This window comes from Trifolium pratense, linkage group LG1, assembly GCF_020283565.1.
Source record: "Trifolium pratense cultivar HEN17-A07 linkage group LG1, ARS_RC_1.1, whole genome shotgun sequence".
NCBI lineage: Eukaryota > Viridiplantae > Streptophyta > Magnoliopsida > Fabales > Fabaceae > Trifolium > Trifolium pratense.
In genome coordinates, this window is record NC_060059.1 from 38,657,082 (window position 1) to 38,684,069 (window position 26,988).

The 26,988-nt window shown below is 33.0% G+C and overlaps 4 protein-coding genes across 7 annotated transcripts; 3 read left to right on the plus strand and 1 right to left on the minus strand.

The window, feature by feature from the left end:
- Positions 1-1,670: 1,670 nt before the first annotated feature.
- On the minus strand, positions 1,671-4,618 carry LOC123915642 (CHD3-type chromatin-remodeling factor PICKLE-like). 4 transcript variants are annotated; one of them, XM_045966846.1, is made up of 7 exons: positions 4,559-4,618; positions 4,027-4,356; positions 3,803-3,938; positions 3,272-3,635; positions 3,074-3,196; positions 2,293-2,402; positions 1,671-2,203 (listed from the first exon to the last, which is right to left on the minus strand). In XM_045966846.1, the coding sequence occupies exons 4-7, from the start codon at positions 3,305-3,307 to the stop codon at positions 2,089-2,091; spliced, it is 384 nt and encodes a 127-aa protein (XP_045822802.1). In that variant the 5' UTR covers positions 3,308-3,635; positions 3,803-3,938; positions 4,027-4,356; positions 4,559-4,618; the 3' UTR covers positions 1,671-2,088. The 4 variants fall into 4 exon arrangements, with proteins under 4 accessions (XP_045822802.1, XP_045822818.1, XP_045822809.1 ...); XM_045966862.1 differs by having other exon boundaries at positions 3,272-3,430; positions 3,588-3,624; positions 4,027-4,586; XM_045966853.1 differs by having other exon boundaries at positions 3,272-3,430; positions 3,588-3,635; positions 4,027-4,586.
- Positions 4,619-9,370: 4,752 nt separating this feature from the next.
- LOC123915668 (U-box domain-containing protein 7) lies at positions 9,371-12,426 on the plus strand. The gene is made up of 3 exons (XM_045966870.1): positions 9,371-10,060; positions 10,464-11,446; positions 12,238-12,426. Exons 1-2 carry the CDS (start codon positions 9,444-9,446, stop codon positions 11,395-11,397), a joined length of 1,551 nt encoding a protein of 516 aa, XP_045822826.1. The 5' UTR covers positions 9,371-9,443; the 3' UTR covers positions 11,398-11,446; positions 12,238-12,426.
- Positions 12,427-18,497: 6,071 nt separating this feature from the next.
- On the plus strand, positions 18,498-22,651 carry LOC123915678 (pentatricopeptide repeat-containing protein At5g27110-like). The gene is made up of 2 exons (XM_045966880.1): positions 18,498-21,357; positions 22,245-22,651. Exon 1 carries the CDS (start codon positions 18,658-18,660, stop codon positions 20,749-20,751), a length of 2,094 nt encoding a protein of 697 aa, XP_045822836.1. The 5' UTR covers positions 18,498-18,657; the 3' UTR covers positions 20,752-21,357; positions 22,245-22,651.
- Positions 22,652-22,792: 141 nt separating this feature from the next.
- LOC123915688 (NADP-dependent glyceraldehyde-3-phosphate dehydrogenase-like) lies at positions 22,793-26,983 on the plus strand. Its single transcript, XM_045966892.1, has 9 exons — positions 22,793-22,965; positions 23,113-23,306; positions 24,254-24,382; positions 24,466-24,585; positions 24,842-24,978; positions 25,556-25,711; positions 25,863-26,241; positions 26,375-26,491; positions 26,630-26,983. Exons 1-9 carry the CDS (start codon positions 22,821-22,823, stop codon positions 26,741-26,743), a joined length of 1,491 nt encoding a protein of 496 aa, XP_045822848.1. The 5' UTR covers positions 22,793-22,820; the 3' UTR covers positions 26,744-26,983.
- The last annotated feature ends 5 nt before the right edge of the window (positions 26,984-26,988 follow it).

A 26,988-nucleotide genomic window follows, 5' to 3' on the forward strand; every position in this document is an offset into this window, starting at 1 on the left:
GTTCTGCTAATGATCACCACGGATTAGAAACTAATCCAAACCAAGTACAGTATCAAATTTTCATTTCAAACAAATTTCATTCATCATTTCTCAAGCAAAATTAACGGTTCTACTCGAAACAAGCTACAATATTCTCACAAAACAAAATAAAAACAACTTATGAAAAATCATAAACACAAATAATCCATTCAGAATACCAACACACAGCTCATTCCACCATTCTTGACCAACAAGCAATGTACCTTCACATCACAATTCTCCCAAAATCAAACATTAAAAAACCATAACCAGTAACCAAAATCCACCAAATCAATATTCAAAAACTAAGTAAAATCATAAACAAAATCAAATCAACAATATATGCAATTTTCACAGCTGAACTATAATAAAAAACTAAAAATCAAAATTAAAGTGAGACACAATGTAAAGTAAAGTAATGTACCTTAGAGAGCCAAAATGCAACACCGGACGGTCGGAGTTGAGAAATTGAAAAAATTGAAAATTGTGAACAAAAGTATAGAACACAAATATATATTTTTATTAATAAAAAATGATGTAATAATATACGTTTTTTTCTTTTGACTAAAATAAAGATAATCATGGAATACTCTATATTTAGTCAAAAATAAATAAAATACTCTATACATCAAAAAATATGATATTATTCTTATTATGGATATGTCAAATGGGGAAAAACAAAAGAAACGGTTCTTTTTTATTTTTTCTAAAGAGGGATTTAGAGGGAAAGTAAATTTCCCTAATTTTAAAAAGGTGGTGCCATAAATATTTGAATTTTTATTTCTCCCTCTTCATTCAAATATAAGCTAATATTTGAATTTCGCTAATTTTTATTTCTCCCTCTTAAAAAGGTGGTACCATTTATAAATAAATAAAAAATTAAAAATGATTTTATTTAAAAAAAAAAAAAAAAATTTTCAAGTAATCTAAAAAAAAAATTGTACGAATATATCCAAACATAAATCAATTCTGTCAAACTCAATTCTATCGAAATCAATTCTGTCAAACTCAATTATGACAAAATCAATTTTGTCCACCGCAGAACCAAGCACGGTAGAAGTTACGAGGTACCACACCCGTCATATATTTGCTAATATTGATAACCAAAGACTCCTGAACAAGTACCCTGGAAATTATGGTCATCAATACACACGCATGTCCAAAGCAGCAAAACATTACCATTAGAAAGTCTGATAACTTTCATAGTCGGATGAACATTCGCTGAAAGTAACCCGATGACCTCACAAATAACTGTACTAAGATCAGATCAAAAGAAAGTATGAAAGCAGGACAAACATCCGCCCTAGCCCCTTACAGGAACATGCCTAGGGCAAACAAATAAGGACATTCATAGATAACTATTAGTCAAAATCAAATGCAACAGGTAAAAGGTCATATGTGAATCAAAAAGAATACCGCTCGAAAAGAGTCAGATACCTTTTCTGAAAGGAAAACAGTGCTTTCACCTCACACTGCCAAAGGACGCAAGTCCAGCGGCATGTATTGAGACCAGACCACTCTTGATGGTTAGCCACCACCCAGCTGATGTGTCTATGCATAGTCCACCCTGGTTCACGAAACCGTGAATAAAATGCGGAAGAGGCCTCCTTTGGCTAAGGACGCCCTCCATCGGGATTTATCAAATTCGAAAATTATTGACAGGCATATAAGTCATACATTAAAGCACGCAAAATTGCATAAATGTAAGCAAACAAGCATGAAAAGAGAACATAACATCAACGGGCACTGGGCATGTAGACCGCGGCCCCAAAATCAAAGCAAAAAAAACATTAAGCAATGTCCTCCCCAACAACAATTGCCTGGTCTGTCTCATTTGCCGACAACTCCACAATAACACCTATGACGGCCTTGTAAACAATTTACGCCGTCGAAAGAGATAGCAACATCAGGGTTCAAGACCTTATTTGCTCAAGGGCATTATTAAAAGATTGCTGGCCAACATGGCATATGTCTTCGACGACCACATCCACCAACTTCTCGGCCTTCAAACGAATCTTCTTCTCTTCATCGGTAGTAGAAAGGGCAGCCTCCATGGCATCTTTCCTCTTCTTAAGAACGTCCCTCTTGATATCTGTCTTGAACTTTAAAGGCTTTAAGAAGCCCATTTTCATCTTCAACGTCCAAAGTGGCCTCTTCATCTCCAACTTGATCGCGGTCCAATAATCTATTATAAAGAAATATGCGTGAAAGGAAATTCTCAACCATAAATTCCATAATCATATATTATGCTCAAGGTATAACAATCTTTATTACTTGTCTATAGCAGCATCGTCGTAATGAATTTGACGAGATTTTTCCACCACATCATTCTCATCAGCAAACAACTCCTTTGATCCGTGCCTTATGATATCATCCAACATTTCTTAAGCATGACAATAATCAGAAGTTACAATTAAATTGACAATGAGACACTTTGGATAAAATTTTCAATAAACATATAGGAAAAAGAAAAGTTGAAAACATTGAAAAAACTAAAGTATTAATTTCTAACTACTAATTTGCCATGTAAGTTGAAATGAGCTTTATCACCTAAACTTTTAGAAAGCTCTCATTTAACTTCTCCAGAAACACCTATAAGCTTATAAAGACTTTCTTGTAAATTAAAACCAGATATTTATCTCAGTCGAGAAGCATCTATAAGCTAAAAGCTAATCCAAATTATGCCTATGTTTAAGTAGACATAATACATCGTTAACAACTCAAAACTCCTAATCAATATTTGACATAAGTATTTCCAGAGAAAAATCACGTTGAACGTAATGAGATGCATATTTCAAACTCAAAATCAAATAGACAAAGACATGCAAGGAAACTCATTAGTTAACTATCAATTCTTCCCTTGCCTTCACGTCATCCACCATAGACGATGGTCCATAGTATTGCGGCAGATTTTTGGCTTGCAGTCATGAACATACATCCAACATTCATAACAGTGTAAACAACCGGTCAACAGTTCAAAAATGTGACAGACTGTTATCAACAGTTTTGAGAGCAAAAACTTAAATTTTTCAACCAGAATGTAACAAACTATTACCTGATTAATATTTTGACCCTTCATGCCGACTACAACAAAGTGTTTAAAGGACATTTTATTCTTTGTTATTTCCATCATCCTTTCTTCTACTGTTCCTCGTGTTATAAGCCTATAAATCAACGCCTAAAACACAAGGGCTTCTGTGATATTCCCGCCAAACAAAAACCACTACATATTAGTGAAAAAAAAAGCTCCAACCTTATTAGTTTGTCCAAGTTGATGAGCTCTTGCCATCGCTTCTAGATCAGCATGAGGATTCAAATTACTAACCTTCCAGCATCAAGGAAGTGCATAAGCATAAAGAGTTCATCCAGATTCATCCGAAATGCATAAGATATGTTGTCATGCAGGTTCTGACTTCAAACATAAAACTCAACGCATCATTAATGAACAATCAATTGATCCATTTATAATCCATTAGACAATCAAATCTATCCACGATCCATTTTATAAGAAACTCATTCAATCCATAAATCCTTTTAAAATGGAATTTAATTACTAAATTTAAATAAACCTGAAGTGGAGTTCCTGTCAAAAGCACGCGATGTCTGCTAGAGAAATGCTTCAATGAAGAAAACAAATTAGAATCCTTTTAAAATGGAATTTAATTACTAAATTAAATCAACTATCTGCATGTGTTATGTATATACAGATGTTAAGCTGTTATTATCAAAGCATAATGCACTGAAGCACAAACGAGATGTAATTAGATTGTGAGTAGAATTTTACCATGCACTCCCACTTTATCGGATTCAATACTGCAATATCAACGATTATCATCTCATACGATGTTAAAAGGACATCAAACTTGATGCTTTCCAACTTATTTTTCTTGTTCTTCTCCGGAAAGTAAAATTCATATTCTCTACAGAAATTAACATACATTAAAAGCATAAATACATAAAACACAAGGCGTGCTATTGTCAAAATAATAGATCAGTCAAAACACATACCTCCTGAAAGAAACTCGGGACTATGTTCGTACTGTTGAAATTCTTTCAGCTGCTTTATCAATTCAGCATCATCGTTAACACTGCTTTTTTGCTTGCTATAAGAAATTTTTCTAGACCTTGACTGAAATAAATTGAATCTAGCTATTTCCGCCTGAAACATAGAGATATCTGACTCAAGTTCCCAATTGCTTTCATCATAAGGAAGCTCTTTCCACTTCACCAGATATTCCTTCTCATCGTCATCATCGCCCCTGCAATCAAGTATTCGATCTACCATAGTCCATTCAAGTTGAATAGCAACAAAATCTCAACCAAGCTACTCATGTTCGGCTGAAAGGATACAAATTTTCATGTAAGCAAAATTTTCATGTTCGGATCTAAGGAATGACCTGAATTAGGGACAAGTATAACCCGTCCCAACCCCTACAATAAACCTGTTAAGGCTTTTCGTACGTTACAAATCAAATTCTCATCACAGTTTATAAGCACCACAAATCAAAATTTAATCCAACCCAAGTACAGTATCATTCACCTTCTTTATTCAATTTTCATTTCAACCAATTTCATTCTTCATTTCTCAAGCAAATTAAAATAAAATATTCAACTCAAAACAAAATAAAAACAACTTATAAAAAATCCTAAACACAAACAATCCATCCAGAATACCACACAGCTCATTCTACCATTCTTGAATCATACTATTATCTGACATTCATGTACCTTCACATCACAATTCTCCCAAAATCAAACAGCAATAAACCCTAATCGGTAACCAAAATTCATCCAATCAATTTTCATTATCCAAGTAAAATCCATAAACAAAGCAAAATCAACAATATCCATAATTTTCGTAGCTCAACTATCATAAAGTGAGACACAAATGTACCTTAGAGAGCAAGAATGCTCCCAAGTTTGCGACGCGGGAGTGTTTGAATTTGAAGAAATGGTGAAATGTCATGCAAGCATATGATAAAATAAAGATATTATTCTATCCAAAATAAATATACTATTGACTAAAATAAATGAAATACTCTATTTAGTCAAAAATAAATAAAATTAATACTCTATTAATTAAATAATATGATATTATTCTTATTATGGATAACTCTAATGGGGGAAAACAAAAAAAAATTATTATAATTTGTGAGGTCTATACTCAACCACAAAAGTTAGCTTAAGAGTTGAGGTTTGCACTACACTTATAAAGGCTATCTATGTCATATCTCTAGCCAATGTGGGACTTCTAACACACCCCCTCACGTCCAGAACTGAACAAGCTGGAACGTGGAATCAACGGTCCAAATATGAGAGGTCTCCACAACAAACAACAAATAGATCTAGGATAGGCTCTGATACCATATTAGAATTTGTGAGGCTTATACTCAACCACAAAAGCTAGCTTAAGAGTTGAAGTTTGCACTACACTTATAAAGGCTATCTATGTCATATCTCTAGTCAATGTGAGACTTCTAACAAACAGCTCTTTTTTATTTTTTTTATAAAAAAGGATTTAGAGGGAAAAGTAAATTTTCCTAATTTTGAAAGGGTATTACCATGAATTTTTTAATTTTGGTTTGAATATAGTTTTTTTTCTCTTTCAAGTTATATAGTGGCTAGAATTTCATCCTTTAAGGTGAATAAATGAGAGTATCTCAATCCCTATTATATCTTTGCAAGCTAAGCAATGCTTCACGAGGACGGTTTGAATACAATATATTTTTTGTCTAGTAGCTAGAAATTCAACTTTAAAAGAAAATATATGTGAAGTGTGTGGGGTTCGAACCCAACTTTACACATATAGTGCAATATTTGAATACAGTAGCTTAGTTATCGTGAATTGTGATCCTATTTACGACCTACTCCTTCGAAATAGTGCCGCATGTTAAGGTTTTGGATTGGACACGTACTATATAATATACCTCATGGTTCTGACATGGAGAGCACTGTAGTCTGTAGAAAGAAAGAAAAGAACCCTCGCAGCATGTCACGCTATTTGTGAACACACCCACCGTAACACAGATACAACCCTCAATAAATTTCACCTGATTCAGCGTCACTATGGGTCCCCCACCGTCAAAATCTCATAATATGCGGGTCCCACAAGAAACTTCCCTAATCAACGGTATTAGCTGGCCGGCTGTAGTAACGACAAAATTTACACACCACATCACATATCTACTGCATATACACCACGTGGCCTCTTTCAAGGATTGTTCTTCCTTTTTACCGTACTAGTCTTTAATATAAGAAAACATTCACTTTTAAAGATATCCAAACATTAATGTATTTAGACTATACAATAGAATAGATATATCAATAATTTTTTTACCCAAACAAATTTAATTGATATCATTAACTAATAAATGTTTAATACATAAGGAAATAATCTCAAATATATTAAAACTAACCTAAACATTGGCTGCCCTAGCAAGAGTATGAGCAACCAAATTCGTTTGTTTCTTAATAAACTTAACCTCAAAGTTTACATAAGAAAATGACATGAGAAAATATATCAATATTTTAATGTATTTAAAAAGTGAATATTTTCTTATATTAAGGATCGAATGTAGTTTTTTTTTTTTTTTACAAAATTTATAAATTTTAGAAATTATAGTTTTTTTTTAATAAATAACAGTAATAATTTTTTTGAAGATTAAATAAGTTGTTAGTGCCTATAAATATCTTGGACATAATTTTCACAGTTTTATTAATAAATTAGTAAATTTACATCTCTCAAATATTTGTCACAATTTTGACTAAACGTAAAAATTCATATTTCATTCCTCCCTTATTTTAAGAAGATTAAACTTTTGCAAGAGTTTTTTTTTTGGTATAAAAGAGTGCCAAAGCCTAAAAAAACACTAAAAAATTAAACGAATATTCATGGACATGTAAATCCCAGATATTTCGTAAAAAAGAAGTCTCTGAATCTCTTTGAGGAAAGACTCAATAAAATGAACACTAAAATAACTTAGAGAGTAACTAAAATTAGCAAGTCAATCGACGCTCCAATAATGTACTAAACATGACAACGGAAAAAATTAAAATGTTGAATGATACACAAAGCTTACTAAAAAATTGTGAGACCAAAAAACTTACTAAAAAATTTATAGAGCTAAAAATAAAATTTGAAATATTTATAGTTACAAAAAACTTATTTAACCCTTTCTTATAATTATTAACACGTTAAGATACAATTTATTTAATAAAAATGCTACATGTTTTCTTTAGCAATATTTTTTTATCAAGTTATTTCGTAGTTAGAATTTTACTTTTTTTGTAAACAAGTGGAATATAAAGGATTTAAACTTCAACTCTGATGTTTAAAATGCAATGTTCTTATTAATTGAACTAAATTTAGAGCTACTAGCAAAATTTATTTATATATGTGAAAAACACATTTTCATGGAAATATAATAAAATCGGTGCATGTTTCTCTCTTAACTTTGTATAACCCCCTTTTTTTTTTTTCTCTCATCTCCTAAGTTCTAACCCTAGCCGTCACCTTTTTTCTTCTTCTTAATTTATCAAAGAGGGGTGATTTCAGGTCAAATCTTGACCTAAAATCACCCCTCCAAATTGTTTTTTCTTTCTCGTTGTTAAATAAGTGTGATTTTTCACACATTTGTTTGGTTTTGTGTTATTTGTTATCCCGTCCTTGTGCGGTTGCCGTCTCTATGCGGTGTATTTTGTTTTCCCGTCTTTGTGCGGTGTTTATTTGTTTCAGGTTGAAGGATTAGATCCGATCAAGTACAAATTTATCCAATGTCGACTTTTGTGTCATCAACGCTGCAGATCTGGGGGCATGGACATTCTAGACACTTCAATATAGTCATATATGTAGGCTTATGTAATTTGCCGTTTTATGCTATTAACATGGATGCTGTGAGTTTGTTTGCAGATTCATCCTTTTTGTTTTTAGCAAATTTGAATTTGTATTACATCGATGTACTCTATCAGTTTGAATGAATGAATATCCTTTATTTTTAGTAAAAAAAAAAAAATCGGTGCAAAAGACAAACTATCTTAGAGAAAATCAAAGAAATATTCCACTAGAGAAAAACAATTGATCAGTTTTGAATTTTGTTTGTTTCATTACGCATCATCCCATGATCGAATATTTACAAAGTGAATGTTTATCAACAAACTTTATTTAGTTTAAGTATTTGACACAATGCATATGTAACACTTTACAGTATGTTGATGTAGATCAATGGCGCGCTAGAATAAACGGTTAATTAAGAGTTTACATTTAAAAAATATAAGCTTGAAAATATGTCCAGAAGATCATATAAAATTATGATTTTACAAAGTTCGAGTTACACTCAAATAAATTCTTTTGATAATATAAAAAAAAAATCATGGACATTTACTATCAAGTTTTTGAATCAAATCTTAAATGTTTAATCACACTAATATATTTACCAAGGTTGTCAGAACCGGACCGGTCATCGAACCGGCGAGCTCACCGGTTCAAGGTTCAATTGGTCGGACCGGGTTCAATCGGGGTCAAACCGTTTTTAATTAAATATATATTTTAATTAATATATAAATAAAAATATATGAATAATTGCTCAATATTTTATAATTTAACACATTAAAAAGATAAAATATCACAAGTCAAAATAAAATAAAATTTATAATTCAAACCAAATGAAGAATAGATGAAAAACAAAAATCTTTCCTATTCCTACGACGTCGTTGTTTTGTTTCATTTTTTTAAAAAAAAAAAAAAAAAGTTAAAACGACGTCGTTTGCCCTATTTTTTTTTAAAAAAAAAAAAAAAATCTGCCAAACCGTTTGAACCGCCCGGCCGGTTCACCGGTTCGACCCCGGTTCAAGCGGTTTTTTGCCAGTCGGTTTCATATCCGGTTTTTGCTCAAAACCAAACCGTTTTCATGACCGGTTCACGGTCCGACCGGTCCGACCGGCCGATCCGGTCCGGTTTTGATAACCTTGATATTTACATAGGCATAATCGCACAATTAATTTCACTTCTTAATTTGTGTGGGAAGGATAATATCAAAAACAAAATTCATGGACATTCATTATCAAGTTACTTGAATTATTATAGTACGTCATAAATGTTTGATCACACTAATATAGTATTTACATAGGTACAATGATACAATTAATTTCACTCCTTAATTTGTGTGAAATGGTCAAAACGACACTCAATTGACAGAAATATCGTAAATTATTGCAGGAATTGAGGTTTCAACCCTGCTACTCTCACTTTTTCACCTTAAAAGACGAAATAATACTGAGTATAATGCACAGTGCACATTCACACATAGAGCCACACGCAATACGACTCACCAATATATAAATACTCAAAAACGTGTACTTAACGGTCCTTTTGCACTTTAAGCACAAAACACACACTCTCTCTTCTCTCCAATGTAGGTCGCCGGAAAATGGCTAAATATCACCGGAACAACGTCGGAAACCTCGTTCTCGGCCACCACCACCACAACTCCACTAAAACACCGACATTCTCCAGTCACTTCCGCTTATGGAACTCTCTCTCCATCGCTTCCCTCCGTCGTATCATCCTCGACGCCGTCAGCTGCGGTGCTAGCTCCCGCTACAATCACCGCCGACGAAGCAACATCGACGAATATGAAACCGAAGACTTCTCTTCAGCAACGAGATCAGATTCATCTTCTTCCTTCGATAAACGGAAACAAAAACAGGAAAATCAAAGCTATAAACCGAATGCAAAATCGGAGAAACTTTCCGATCTTCTGAACATAGCGGAGATGGAAACAGAAGCGGAGGCGAAGAAGAAAGAAGAAGCGTTAGAAGAACTGAAGAGACTCGTGAAGGATTTGCACAACGAAGAAGATTCAGTTAAACGGCGAGAAGCTGCAACCACCGTGAGAATGCTCGCTAAGGAGAATTTGGAAGTTCGTGAAACTCTCGCTATGCTCGGAGCGATTCCGCCTCTCGTCACAATGCTTGATTCACAAGAAGTTGATTCTCAGATCGCTTCACTCTATGCATTGCTCAATCTCGGAATCGGAAACGATGCGTGAGAATTTCCAATCCTTCTCTAATTTTTTTATTAATTTTTGTGGTTAGGTTTAATTTTTATGATTCATTATTGATTACTAGTAAAAACATGTATTATTTTTTGTTCAATTTGCTTTTTCTGTGTGTTAAGTTAATTTTGGTGGCTAATTAGTATTGATTAAGTCGTTTTCATTCATTAATTAATTGATTATGATTATTCTCTTGTATTTAATTGTTAAAATGACAAGCATGTGATTTTAATTTTGGTAGCTAGCATTTGTTTTCATTATTAAAGATGTACTGTTTTAGAATAATTATTATTTTTAATGGTTAATGCATGATGAATGATGTGTTTCTTGCATGTGTATGATTGTGATTTTCTAATAATGAGAATAATTCTAATTTTTTTTTATTGTTAACAGAAATAAAGCAGCCATTGTTAAAGTTGGTTCTGTTCATAAGATGCTTAAGCTTATTGAATCTTCGGATGGTATTGATTCTGCGGTTTCTGAAGCGATTGTTGCGAATTTTCTTGGATTAAGTGCTTTGGATTCGAATAAACCGATAATTGGATCTTCTGCTGCAATACCGTTTTTAGTTAGAACCCTTCAGAGTTTAGATAAGAAAAGGAGTAGAAATCAAGTTAAGCAAGATGCTCTTAGAGCACTTTACAATCTTTCGATCTTCCCAGCCAATATTCCATTCATTTTGGAAACTGATTTGGTACCGTTTTTGATAAACTCGATTGGCGACATGGAAGTGACCGAAAGAAACCTCTCGATCCTTAGCAACTTGGTATCGACTAGAGCGGGTAGAAAGGCGATAAGTAGTGTTCCTGATGCATTTCCTATCTTGGTGGATGTGTTGAATTGGACGGATTCGCCTGAATGCCAGGAAAAGGTTTCGTACATTTTGATGGTTATGTCGCATAAATCTTATGGTGACAAGCAGGCCATGATTGAGGCTGGGATTATGTCGTCGCTCCTTGAGTTGTCGCTTATTGGTACTACTTTGTCTCAGAATCGGGCGTCAAGACTATTGGAAATTTTGAGAATAGACAAAGGGAAACAGGTTTCTGGGAACTATGGCGGAAGTTTAGGCACAGCTGTCTCCGCCCCAATTTGCGGAACTTCATCAAGTTCAAAACCAGATGAAGGAGGAGGAAAATCATGCTTGGAAGAGGACGAAGATATGATGAGCGAGGAGAAGAAAGCAGTGAAACAATTAGTCCAATTAAGTTTACAAAACAACATGAGAAAAATTGTTAAGAGAGCCAATTTGCCGCAAGATATCGTTCCATCAGATCATTTTAAGTCATTCAGTTCAAGTTCAACTTCAAAGAGCTTACCATTCTGAAGAATTTTAGATGTGCAGTGAGTCTAGGTTAAAGATAATGAACCATAATGTATGTTGGTATTTATATCATTATTTCATTAAGCAATTAAGCTTGTTTTGTATGTAGTAGTAATGGTAGTAGTAGCAGTAGTTAACTTGTTTACTAGCATTCTAAATTAGTCATTGCTTGTCAAAATCTTAATAGATAATTATAAATATATTTCTAGTTTAGGTTTCATGATATGGTTACATCCTTTCTGGTAATTAATATTTTTGTTTCTTTGCAATTGAGTAAGCTCAATCTTCCATGCTATAGAAATAGACAATACCAACGGTGCTTTATATATCAGTTATGTGTCTGTATGTATAATAAGGATAGTGGCTTCCAAGGGTATGCCATGCAAAATTAGATAATCTTAGGGATGATAAGGTCAAAACATTGTTATGAGTGTCCCTACATTCATGGAGTCATTTTCAAACCACGGTATAGTTTTGTCTCCCTTTTGGGTCCTACATTATGTTTTATTATGCTTAATCATCTAATTGGGTCTAATTTGTTAAAGGGTTGTAGGTCATTTTCATCTTTGTTTATATAAAAACAACAGTGACTATTCATTGAGATTCTTTCCCCTGTTGGTTTGTCAATTCCATGTGTTATGTCTTCAAGATTCTAATTTGGGTGTGAATTGATTGAAAGTTTGTTATGAATTTATTTGCAGTGAGATTGTTAATTTGTTATATGTACTTAGCTGTTAACACATATCAGTTTTTTATAGTTAAATTGATTTATTAATTACCCTGTGTTGTTTAATTAATCTCACATGCATTAGTTTACTGAATTATTTTCATTTTTCAACACAGATCCAAATGGAATGGAAGGATTAAAACTCAGATCTGGTTTGGTATGGAGAAAGCTTAGCTGTTGGTTGCAAATAAGGGCATTATGTCCCCACTATGTAAATGCTGTGCATTATGTCTCTTGTGGGGTAATATAATCTGTAATGTTATCTTCTGGTGATTGTTTTAATTATATTGACTTTTTAGTGTAAATATTCTAATGTTATGCAGTCCTTGGTCTTAAAATATTTAGTAACAATTAGGCCACTCTTCCATCATCATATGCTAATTAAGGGTTGATTTTTTGTTTATTTTCTTTTTCTTTATTTCACACTTGAGCCAAGATTCCACGAGTTTCTTGTGCACAACAGTTCCAGAAGCTACAGTATTTTCCTGCTAGGACGGCCATAAGTTTAGAAATTGTGGCCCAGACAATAATGATACATGAGTGATTGATGGATGTCCATTTTTGACACCCATTGAAAATTTCAATCTAAATTATTTTCAATGTTAATTTTTTATCTGTTTTTGCTATCGTATTATATATACGAAGTTTTCACCTCTGTTTAGAGGTGACTAATCTTTGTCGGAAAACATACTGAGCATATACGGTGAAGTTTTCCCCGAAACCAAAATATTTGGTCGAATTTGATGATCAAATAACAAAACCAAAAGACTTGGATCACATGACAAGTTTTGTATAAGTAGTACAACATAGTAGTGAATGTGTTAAAGTGGTAGCATGTGTAATATGAGATGGGATGGTTTGGAAGAGCAAAAGCACACTTGCAAGTTCCATAACATAATGTATCATTCAAGGCCAGTAGTGTAATATATCTTTGCTTGCTTATTTTCCTACAAATTCAGTTCAGCCAGCCACCTTGGGAAAAGAAAATTGGTGGGCAAAAGCAACAAGTTGGGTACTTATCATTTATAGATCTTTCAGTTATTTTTTACATAGCAGTCTGCTAAGTGGGGTAAGCAAAACAGGTAGCTTTAAATTTTCTAGTTAATGTTGAGCTGAGGTATACTCTACCCATTGATAATTTTGGGGTATTTGCCCAACAATCAATGAGAGTAAGTCATATAAATAAATTTGCATGTAGTATTTACAATTAACTTATAGCCAATTTTTATTTCACATGCATCTAGCTTGTTCTTGTTGATTGATGGATAAATATCCCCAAATTATCAAAAAACCTAATGTTGAATAGTTATTAGCTACAAGCATTTGTTTAGTCACGGCTAATATATACTCCATTCTGACCTCAAGTTTATCATAGTACCATTTTTTCTGAGGTATTGTCCGCTTTGAGTGTAAACCCTTCAGAGTTTATTTTTTTCATCTCATCTCGATTCTTAAGGAATGTAAAACTTTTAGGTGTGTTAGAACGTTAATCACGTGTTTAAGTGATTTGAGTAGCTTAATGATCAGACCACATCATTATAAAATGCAGTTCCTACATTTGGCAGTTTTAGTTGAATATCTCCTGACAAGTATTTTTCTTATAATTTCATAAGATACTACTATTAGTTTTTTTAACTTTTTTTTTTTGGAAAACCTATTATTTTTTTTTAAATTATAATCATTTTGTTTAGTATGGAAAATGCTAGTAACAAATCGTTTAAGCAACTTGTAAAATACTACTAGATAGTTTTTGTATAGAAAACCATGTAATTATTACATTAACAAATGCTTGACTTGTATTTCAAGACAATTATTTTTATGAACTTCTTAAACAATGTCTTTAGGGTATTCATTAGCATAACCCTTAAAATATATTCTTTTTATTCATAAACGAAGTAACAATTACCGCTAGAAACTCATACGCACAACTATAAAGTCCTACGTTTATACATGGTAGAAATATTCAACTTAGAAATATCGATATTTTTTCTACCAAAAAAAAAAAAAGAAATATCGATATTTTCCAATTGAGTAAAACCTTGAGACTTAACATATATCAATATTAATAGTAGTTACATAGTTTTTGAAGTAATATAGTAATTACATATTAGAAGTGATTTTTATCAACAAATCTATATAACCACTTTTTTTTAATCAAAATAACCTTTTCCATAAAAATTGCCATATACTCTATAAATCATCACTTAGATGCTCAACAAAATCAATTCAAAAATAAATTAAAAGTAAACTAAATTTGCAAAATCTAAGTCACACACATATTTTGGCTGACAATTAATTATATGAAGGAATTTGAGTATCCAACAATGGCACTAACTATATTAAATTAACAATGCTTGCATGGACCACAACCTTTCATATAATTTCTGAAGGTGGTGTGGACTGTGGAGTGTGGACCAATTTTTTGGCCTATTTCCCTAACTTTCTCTGACTTCAAGGCAAACTATGTGAGTACTCCATCATGTTATAGCTGCATGATTACTCATCTTTCTCTTTTTGTAAAGTGAAAATCCATTAAATGCACATGATTGCACTTTTAGTACTCTTGAAATGAAAAGCATTAGCAAAAAGAAGCTGAATAAAATCAAAGTAAAAGACAATTGTGCGAGATAGTCAGTGACTATATTAAAAAAGAGAGCTCATTCAAATATGACATTATATGTTGTGGACTTGTGGGCATTAGTTGTCTAGGAGCCAAGAAATGGTTATGGTTGTATATTTTTCATTTAAAGTGTTTGGTTTGTATGGACATATATATGGATCATATTAAGGTGACATCATAAAAATGTGCAGAATTTTCCTTTTTTTTTTAATCAGAAAAAATGTGCAGATCTTATAGTGTATATTTTGATTGAAAATGGGTTTGACAAAATCAAACTAAGGTAATTTTGTTGAAGTTTTAAAATATACAATTTTATCAAAATTACAGTGGATCACAATTACCCAACATATCTCAATGAAAACAAGTCTTCATTCGAGTAATTTTCTATTCTTTGTATTTTTTTCGGCACATAATAATGTTGATTTACTTTCTTGTCACAAAAGTATCTCCATTTAAGGAGTCGATTTGTCTTAATAAATATTTTTACTACTTTGTAACAAGTTTAAAGTGCCAATTATTTACCATCTCAATTGCACTTATATAGAGGACCAACAACTTTTATCTTTGAAGGAGCATTAACCAAGTAAATCAGTATCTTACTATAGATTGGGCAATTAAACTTTGCTTTAATTAGTGAAAAATCTGCAAAGGCAAAAGAAAGGGAACAACTTTAATAGAGAGGAAAATGCTGGATGATGATTACAGCTACTACATTTCATAATAAATTTTTCATACAGACCCTACATCAAACGTGTAACATAACTTTGATTCAATTTTTTAATTTAGAGAGACTGTCCTTTAGTGCTAGAGAAGGATACGTTACAAAAAAAAATCGCTCTTTAACCACGGTTTAAACTTAGTTACCTACTGTTAAAAAGACGTTTGACTCAAATTAGACAATTATAAGAAGGTAAAAGTAAATAAAAACACCCTTTGACATTATTTATAAGTAAACCGAAGTCAAACATCAACTTTCTTTGAGTCATTTTTCTTTATAATTAAGCCAAGTTGATTAGTTATACTACTAGTACTACTAGTATACCATATGAAGTTTAATTGAAATTGTACGGTCAAATTAATGCAAGAATGTTGGACCAAAAATATCGGTAGCCATCACTTTCCATGCATGCATATCAATTCAAAGATGTGCAGATGACAACCATTAGTGATATCTACAAGACTACAACTTGCAACACATACATATTTATCTCTTATATATATATATATATATATATATATATATATATATATATATATATATATATATATATATATATATATATATATATATATATATATATATATATATATATATATATATATATCATTTTTAACGTGCCTTTAATTTATTACTTGTGTACATTAGTACTATATAGCACATCTATGACAACTATTTAATTATGTAACACATTTCTACATTATCGATCAATTTGATTTTGAATAGATTGCAACTGTATTAAATAGTAGATAGTATTACTTCACTTGATAAAGTTTAAACACGTACTAATGTATACTATGGTGTAACTAAATTGAAGTTGTTGAACATTTTTTTTCATGGCTCTACTATACCACATCAAATTCAACAACTATTGCAATTTTACACTCTAATGATGATATAAATCTCTTATAAGATCGATCTTATTCTAAGTTACTCAATCATTTATTCACAACGTGTTAAGAAGTCCCACATCGGATGTGATCGTTAGCCTGGACAAAGATTTATAAAGTAGAGACAATTATTTTCTTACAAGTTGGTTTTATAAGAATGAGTTAGACACAATACTCAATTCTAATACATCCATCTATATATACTTTTTTACAAGATCTTATTCTAAGTTACTCAACCATGCATGTAGTATCTATCTATCTTAAATGACACCAACATAGTAGTAGTACAATGTAGAAACATTAAAATAACCGGAAAAGTTTGGTGTTTACAATAAATATATCCGACACATTTCCTTTCTACCCAATCAATATTTGACCAGTTGAAAACATTCAACTTTACTATTGCCGTTTTGTGTGGGAGGCCAACACCAATATATAACAAATATCTGTTGCAAGATCATTTATATGGTACCAACCCTAAAAAGCATAATTTTCTGAGAATGTTATTACTTTCACCAACCATAAGGAATGAATAATCACAGTATAGTTGAAGATGTCGGAACAAAAATCAATTCTTAGAACTATAATCAACGATTTGATAAAAAATGTTATGCCATATTTATAATTATACCTAAAAATATTTTAAGTTGATTGAGGTTGAGCCAAACTAAAGGCAATTGAATTCAACATATAGCCTTGTATTTCTCAATAATGTTACATCAATTATCTCAATAATGATTCATAAATTTGCCAAAAATAAAATAAAATAAAAAATTATTCCATAAATTTCAAAAGTAATTTTTGCTTATAATATATAAGTGAGGGTACCAATTTTCCAGAACTTATTGTATTTTCGTGGGTCTAAATTAACAAACTAAAAATCTGTGCAAACTTTCTAATTTACTCATGTTGAATAGGCACATTATAAGGCCAACACAATGTACCTTTTTCAATTCTTTGATCTCCATGAAAGGGACCATTGCATTTGGCACATTTAATCATTTGACCATAAGAAAATGTGTTTCTCCTCAGTTAACTTTCTAGGATTATATACCAAGCTTTTTTATAATATATTCTGAAATTTCAGTGAGCAGTGTCATACTTTTCTTAACACTACTTTCGAGTCTTGAACTAGAGTTCTACATCTTTGCTAAGTTTTCTTGATGACACAACTTTTTCTTTTGGCGTAATTAAGGATAAAGATATTGGAATTAGATCATCTTTGCATCATTCAAAGTTTTCGCACCTAGCTAAATTCATTCTTAGGTCTATTTGTCAAGGAATAAAAATAGCTTAGCTTGCTGTAAAAAAAATAAAGTAGCTCATATTAGCTTATACTATTTTATAAGTTCATGTGATTAAAAATGACTTGTTAGAAGTAGAGGCCGTTAACTTGCTTCAACCAATCAAATGCAACCAAAATAATTTATAAATTAAACATTTATTTTTTCTAATTTTCATTTCTTCTCATTCTCCCATTTATCAGTTTAGTGTTTTTTGTAGTTTCGTTATTTTAGGCATAAACGGCCTCATAGTATGTCGTTAGTTAGTCATAATGATCTCATTCATGTTCTTTAGTGAGAAAAATTGAGATTATTATGTTAATCGGCGAGAGACTTTTTGGGGCCTATTGGGTTGTTATGACTAACCGAGTGACATTGGTCGAGATTTACTTTTTCCCCAAGAGAGAATCTTTTATGTACTTTTTCTGTCTATTGTAATTTTGATTTTTGTTATAATAAAATCAATAAAAATATTCCTAATGAAATTTAAAGTTGCAATGCAAATCTTTTTTTTTTTTTTTGTGTGTGTGTGTTTATATGTCTCATAGGCATCTGCTACTTATGTAGCGGATGTGAAAAAGTTCTAATTTTCCATGCGGGGTTTTTGGGGGGCGTAAAGTTCTAAAACCTTGTCGAATTTGAATATTTTCCCCCGTCCTCTACATATCTAGCGGATTCTGTTCGCTTCCTGAACAACAAACAGGGGTATTTTGATAAGGGGGTGTGAAAAGAAGATCTCACAAATTAAAGCCCATAGATGTAAAAGGGCCTCACTTATGCACTACCCTTATTGCTAAAACCCCCCACCTTATTGTTTTTCTAAACAATAATCTTCATCCTCCTAAAAACCTCAAAATTCAGAAGAAAAAAAAAATAGAATGGTGAATCCATCTTCTATCACAGTGAAAATAAAATGATTTTGGGTCTCTTAAAGTTTCAATCTTTAAGCAATTCTTGTTCTTCCACCTTTTGATTCATCTACCCTTTTGCATTTATTTACTGTATCTTTTGTTGTATACTTGAATATGGACACAAGAAAACTAATACCCATTTTAAGGGTTTGTGTGAATTCCAAGTCATTGAAGCAAGGAAAACTCATCCATAACAAAGTTGTAACTTTTGGTTTACAAAATGATAATTTTTTGTGCAAAAACTTGATTAGTCTATATGTTTCTTGCAATTTGTATGATTATGCAAAACATGTTTTTGATGCCATTGAAAAGCCTTTTGAGATAACTTTATGGAATAGTCTTATGGCAGGTTATACTAAGAATTATATGTATGTTGAAGCCCTAGGGCTTTTTGATAAGTTGATGCATTATCCTGATTTGAAACCTGATAGTTATACATACCCTAGTGTTCTTAAAGCTTGCGGTGGGCTTTGTAGGGTTGTGTTAGGGCAAATGATTCATACATGTTTGATTAAAACTGGTTTAATGATGGACATTGTTGTTGGAAGTTCTGTTGTTGGTATGTATGCTAAATGTAATGCATTTGAGTATGCTGTTCAGATGTTCGATGAAATGCCTGATAAGGATGTGGCGTGTTGGAATACAGTGATTTCTTGTTATTATCAAAGTGGGAAATTTGAAGAAGCTTTACGATACTTTGGTATGATGAGGAGATTTGGGTTTGTGCCTGATTCGGTTACGGTCACAACTGCTATTTCATCGTGTGCTAGGCTTTTTGATTTGGATAGAGGAAGGGAAATTCATAAGGAGTTGGTTAATAGTGGGTTTCAGCTGGATTCTTATGTTGGCTCTGCGCTTGTTGACATGTATGGAAAATGTGGTCAATTGGAAATGGCTATAGAGGTTTTCGAGCAAATGCCTAAAAAGACTGTTGTTGCTTGGAATTCGATGATTTCAGGATATGGTTTCAAAGGTGATTGCTTTTCATGCATTCAACTTTTTAAGAGAATGTACAGTGAAGGAGTCAAGCCAACTTTGACTACTTTGAGCAGTATAATAATGGCTTGTTCACGATCAGCGCGACTACTAGAGGGAAAATTTGTTCATGGATATATTATACGAAACAGAATACAGCCTGATGTTTTTATTAATAGCTCACTCATGGATCTGTACATCAAATGTGGAAAGGTTGAGTCAGCTGAAAACATCTTTAAATTGATACCAAAGACAACGGCAGTTTCTTGGAATGTTATGATTTCGGGATATGTAGCTCAAGGGAAACTTTTTGAAGCCCTTGGCCTCTTCAATGAAATGAGACAATCATTTGTTGAACCAGATGCTATTACTTTCACCAGTATTTTAGCAGCTTGTTCGCAACTAGCTGCACTAGAGAAAGGTAAAGAAATTCACAATCTGATTGTTGAGAGAAATTTGGGAAACAATGAAGTGGTTATGGGGGCTCTCCTTGATATGTATGCAAAGTGTGGTGCTGTAGATGAAGCATTTGGTGTTTTCGAATGTTTGCCTGAAAGAGATCTGGTGTCATGGACTTCCATGATTACCGCTTATGGGTCTCATGGTCAGGTGTATGAAGCTTTGGAGCTTTTTGCTAAAATGCTGGCGTCAAATGTGAAACCCGATAGAGTTACTTTTCTTGCCATATTATCTGCATGTAGCCATGCTGGATTGGTTGACGATGGATTATATCATTTCAATCAAATGATCAATGTGTACGGTATCAAACCCAGACTTGAACATTATTCATGCTTGATTGCTCTTCTTGGACGTGCTGGAAGATTACATGAAGCTTATGAGATTCTACAAAGAAACCCTGAAATCAGCAATGATGTTCAGCTGCTAAGCACCTTATTTTCTGCATGCCGTTTACACAAAAATATTGATTTAGGGGTTGAAATTGCAGAAAAACTTATTGACAAGGATCCTGATGATTCATCAACCTATATCATCTTATCGAATATGTATGCTTCTTTCGGCAAATGGGATGAGGTACGGATGGTGAGATCAAAGATGAAAGAGCTTAGATTAAAGAAGAATCCGGGGTGTAGTTGGATTGAGATTAACCAGAAGATCGTGCCTTTTTTTGTTGAAGACAATTCACACTATCATCTAGAAGTGATTAATAAGTGCCTTTCATATCTCACTGGTCACATGGAAGATGAGCGTAAACCAAGTGATATATCATTTTGATATTAAAGCACAACAATTTTACTATCTCAAATTAGTAAAGCAGGATAAGCTTAGAAGATGAACATCATGAGGATCCTAAGACAATGATATTTGGAGCTTGCAACTGGTCTTTTAATTTAACTTATCAAATCCAAATACACGGGCATGAACATCATCTCGAATTTGTTTTTTTAAAAGAGCAGGTGCGTCTACACATACAAATACACGGGCATTGCATAGAGTCTTCTCTCGGTCTATATTGTCGACCAATGTACTAAAGAAGAATAGGTTGAATGTTAAAATGGTAGTCTGGTACGCAATGCTAAACAGAAGTTTTTTAACTATAGCAGTATGTTCCTGGACGTAACAAATTAAATTTGTGGCAATATGCCGATATGTACCCATAGAGCCTATTCTGTTCTGACTTGGGAATCTGTTGGTGATGCAGCTGGGGCTAGTGAGCAAACAAGTCTTACTAGACACAAATCTAGACTCGTTACAGCGGTGCCTAATGGAGACGAGGAGTTGGAAGAACAAGATTTTGAATTTTTAAGATTAAATTATAAGTCCCGGATGAATTTTTGAACAAAATCCCAAAAAGTAAATCAAATACCTTGTCGTCTAAGGGTCTGTTTGGTTCAACAGAGGGGAGGGGAGGGGAGGGGAGGAGTTTTAATAAAGGGGAGGGGAAGGGAGGGGAGGAGAGGGGAGGTATTTTAATTAAATACATGTTTGGTTCAAAAGATGGGAGGGAAGGGGAGGTGAGGTATTTTAATTAGATATATATTTGGTTCGTAAGGGGAGGGGAGGTATTTTAAAAATATTTTACTTTTTTACCCTTAAAATCTTATTACACTCATATTTTAAAATCTCTCTCTCTTTTTTTGGGTAAAGAAACTTTTTTTTGGTTTGGTCTAGGAACCTAATATCTCTATGATTACATCAAAACAACAAAATACATAGCCACTAAAACCATAAAACGGGGATGAATAAATTAGAGGAATCAATCTATGTTCTGTCAAAAAAAGTAAAATAAGAAACAATAAAAAAAGCAACGAACCATCAATAAAATAGAAAGCATATATGAAGTAAAAAGCAAAACAAATAACCAGCATATATGATTCACGACAAGAAATAAAATCAGTGCAATCACAGGAAAATTGAGAAGAAACAAAATCAATCATCATACACGAGTGGTAGCAAGCAGAACACAGTGAAGGGCAATCGTGTTTGTAACCTAATAATAAAAATTGTAATAAGGATATTATGGGAATTTTAAAACATTTTGGGGATAATTTTGTCAGTTTAGTAAAATTTTAAGAAGCTCCCCTCCCCTCCCCTCCAAATCCCCCCAATTTGGGGGGAAGCAAAAATTGGTTATTGGAGGGATTTTGCTCACCTCCCCTCCCCTCCTCTCTCCTCATAAAATTTGAACCAAACACAAAACATTTAAAATATTCTCTCACCTCTCCTCCCCTCCCCTCCAAAAACCCCGAACCAAACAGACCCTAAAGCTTGAAATGCTAGCTGCTATGATCAGCCTCCGGATTTTGAAAACCACAGTTGGACCGGCACCATAGAGTATATCTATACCAACGTCAATTTCCATGTTAAAAAATATGTATACTACAAAACATTTGCACTTCAATAATAATTTTTTAAATTCCTTAGTAATATTCAGTCAAAAAAATTATATAGTGGTTCAAATAGTTGTTAGGTAATAATCTAGCATAAAAATCTCCGCAGTAATAGAATTAGATTTTGTCATATAAATATTTTCTTACAGGTGCACACTGATCGGTGTCAAAGGACTAAACTAGACTAAAATAGTAATATTAGGTGTAAGCAACATACTATGTAACACAGTTTATTGACCCGGTATAATAGAACACAGATTTCTGTCTAATACTATGTCACATAAGACTTTTATAAATAAATAAATCATATAGTATGATAGTGAAGTTTCTATTTCTTTGAGCAAAATAGTGAGTAGATGTACTCTTCTCAAGCCACGTGTATCTATATATTCTTACACATATTATATATTTAAAGTCCAAAGGCTATAATCAAATCATCACTTGACAAAAAATATGGCAGGGAGTGACATATTTGCAGAGATTATAGATGGTGATGTTTTCAATTACTACTCAGATGGTCAGTGGAACAAATCATCATCTGGAAAATATGTTCCTATCATCAATCCAACCACTAGAAAAGTTCATTTCAAGGTTCAAGGTATATATGCATGATCTATGTCATCATCATCATCATCATCTTGTTGAATATTAATTTGTTTGCTGATTTATTTTTTATCAAAGATGTTAAATTTTGTTGTTACTACCATTTAGAATATTAATTCATTTTAATCCAAATGAAAAACAGCTTGTACACAAGAAGAGGTTAACAAGGTGATAGAATCAGCAAAAACTGCTCAAAAATTATGGGCTAAAACTCCACTTTGGAAAAGAGCTGAGTTGCTTCATAAGGCTGCTGCAATATTGAAGGAACACAAAGCACCTATTGCTGAGTGCCTTGTTAAGGAGATTGCAAAACCAGCAAAGGATGCTGTTACTGAAGTATGTACAAAACTTTAACTTTTCATTTATTTAGTGATTGTAGAGTTTTTTATCTTCTCTTTATTGCTTTCATGTTTACTTTTAGCAATCAATTGTTAATCATTTTGATCATTAAATATGTGTGCGGCAGCGTGGTGCTGTCACAATAGTTTTTAAATGTATCAAAATTACAAAGACATATCTAAATGCGTCTTTTGTTAATCAGTTTGGTCCTCGAAGGTGTTTTGTTCGTTTGTGGTTTGTCAATTCGGTTTACTCATGTAACATACTATGAGTAAACAAACAATTATACAAGTATAGATATATTTTAGTCCCTAAATGTGAGACATTTTCACTATAATTCCGAATGTGTCAAGATTACAAAAACAATATGTTACATGAAGAATGTCACAAGGTTTTTAAATTGTAGTTTTTTCGTGATTCTTGATGTTGCGGAAAATTACAGTCAAATACTAATGATGCAATCAGTCTATGTAGCACCAACACTTCAGATTAAAGGTGTGTCCGGTGTCTAACATTGACACCGACACATGGGGTTACGTTCAATCACCTCAATTTTCTTAGATTAAGACCAATGTCTAACCCTTTTTTTCTTTTAAAGAAGCTAAATTAGCCCACCCAAATTGGCACTAGAGAGAATCGAACCTGAGACCTTAAGGAGGAGCTCACTCCCAGGTCCCGAGCCAATAACACCAGACCAACCCAAGTGGGTTCTACTAATGTCTAACCTGTAGTGTCATGTATGGTGGTTGTGTCAATGCTTCATAGCTCACAGTGATGTTGCCGAGACATCAAAAATATTAATATTGTGGCCATATCTGCAGTTGCCGAATGTTGTTTAAAACCTATATTGCTTAGCACATTTGGCCATTTGAGTCTTCAATTGCACTTTTTTTCATATCAACTGTTGTGTAACATGTTAAATGCTATGATTTTTATATATGCAGGTTGTTAGATCAGGGGATTTAGTGTCATACTGTGCCGAAGAAGGGGTCCGAGTTCTTGGCGAAGGAAAATTTTTGGTCTCTGATAGTTTTCCAGGAAATGATAGAACAAAATACTGTCTCACTTCGAAGGTGAGTAGTGATTCGTACTTTTTATATAGTCATGTAACTAAGTTAGTTTTAATTTTCCTCACAAGAAATTTTTCTGTGTGCAGATTCCACTTGGAGTTGTTTTAGCCATTCCACCTTTTAACTATCCTGTCAATCTAGCTGTTTCAAAGATTGCTCCGGCTCTTATTTCCGGAAACTCCATTGTGCTTAAACCTCCAACCCAGGTATCATATACAACTATTCATAGACCATATACATATTAATATTTATCATAACGTTGTTGAAAATATTTCTGATATATTTCAAAGCAGTGAATAGAGTGCAGAAACTAATACTTTTATCATAACGTTGTTGAAAATATTTATAGTAATGAGTCTGATTAATGGGCCGAATACAATTATTACAAAGCGGAAGATACTTATAACGATAGTTTTACGATTATTTAAATAAAATCTCAAGTACCAAATGTGTTTTGAATAGGGCGCTGTTGCCGCATTACATATGGTGCATTGCTTTCATTTGGCTGGCTTCCCCAAAGGTCTTATTAGTTGTGTGACAGGAAAGGGTTCTGAGATTGGTGACTTTCTTACAATGCATCCAGGGGTGAACTGCATAAGGTAATATTTATTTCTTCAGCTATCTTGATATCATCATTGTTCCGCTCTTTAGCTATCTTGATACAAAACTGAACTTATTCGATCAGAATCTCTAGTTTGTATCTATTCTGGACATAAATTTCGTCTCCATTCTAACGAATCGCTACCTAAACTTAGTATCATCGGTCACATTTTGTTGTCGATTTTGTATAGCTAGCCACTTTTGTTATGTCATTTGATTTATGACTTGAATCATGAATTATTTTGAGGTTCATATATGATATATCAGCTTATAGTTTAGCTATGTCACTTTCTTTTTACTTAAGATTATCTTATTTTTAATTGTAACTTATCTTACAATTCATAATAAGATTTAATTCACGGTTCAAAAAACAGGTCTTCGGATTCTTGATTTGAATCTTGAATTGATAACCATTTACAACTTCCTACAAGAGGTTCAAGCAAGAAACAAAACAATAAGAAATACTTTGTATGCTAGAAAAAGTTCTTAAGAGTTCTCTATCATACAACTGTTACAAGAGATGCATTTTATTACAGCAACTAAACATTTTCGGATCTAACTCACATTAAACCTCAGTTTCACGGGCGGAGACACTGGAATAGCAATATCAAAGAAGTCTGCAATGATTCCTCTTCAAATGGAGCTAGGTGGAAAAGATGCTTGCATTGTTCTTGAAGATGCTGACTTGGATTTGGTAGCTGCTAACATTGTGAAAGGAGGGTTCTCTTACAGGTAACAATAGCGCACATATCGTACCATCATTATTATTGAAGAATTCCTCATGAGTCGTTCAGACTCACAAACTTATAATTCCGCACGAAACTTCCATGTTTTCTTGATTTCAAAACTTCATTGATTGGAACTAACTCACATTAAACCTCAGTGGTCAAAGATGCACAGCAGTTAAGGTTGCTTTGGTCATGGAATCGGTTGCGGACATACTTGTAAAGAAAATTAATGATAAAGTGGCAAAGTTAACTGTCGGACCTCCTGAGGATGACAACGATATCACACCGGTTGTCACGGAATCTTCTGCTAACTATATTGAAGGGTTAGTGATGGATGCTAAGAAGAAAGGAGCAACATTCTGCCAAGAATACAGAAGGGAAGGAAATCTCATATGGCCATTGTTGTTGGATAATGTTCGTCCCGATATGAGGATTGCATGGGAAGAGCCGTTTGGACCAGTTTTGCCGGTTATTAGAATAAATTCTGTTGAAGAAGGAATTCACCATTGTAATGCTAGCAATTTTGGCCTTCAGGTATGGCGTCACATCACAATCTTCAATTACAAAACTTGAAAAAATCTATGTAGGGACTAAACTTGAAAAATCGTGAACTTTACAGGGACTAAAACTATATTTAACCCTTACCTGATTTATATGTGTATCGCAGGGATGCGTGTTTACGAAAGACATAAACAAGGCAATGTTGATAAGCGATCTAATGGAGACAGGAACGGTTCAAATTAATTCAGCACCAGCTCGCGGACCTGATCACTTCCCTTTTCAGGTGCAATATTTTCCCTCCATCTTGCTAAGTTACGGTCATAGTTGCGTTGTTGCAGCTATTAGCCGTCTGAAATTGCGGCCTAATGTGGTTTTAACAATTTTTTAACTGTCTAAAATACCAAAATATGATTTGTTGCAGGGTTTGAAGGATAGTGGAATTGGTTCTCAAGGAATCACCAACAGTATTAACATGATGACGAAGATTAAGACCACAGTAATCAACTTACCGACACCTTCTTATTCGATGGGATGAGATTCTTAATAAAATAGTTAGTCAAAGTAATAATTTTCACTATCATATTTAAGTTGCTTTCACTTTCCTATGCTCCATCTTAGTCTAATAAAATGAATATTTGACAATCTTTGAAGAGTATACTTTGCATATAAATAAGTTTTGTTACAAATGGATTGTATTCTATGTTATGTTATTATGGAGAAAAAGTATTAACTTTTGTTTGTCTATAGAATGTGAATGTTGAATTAATTATGTTGACACAA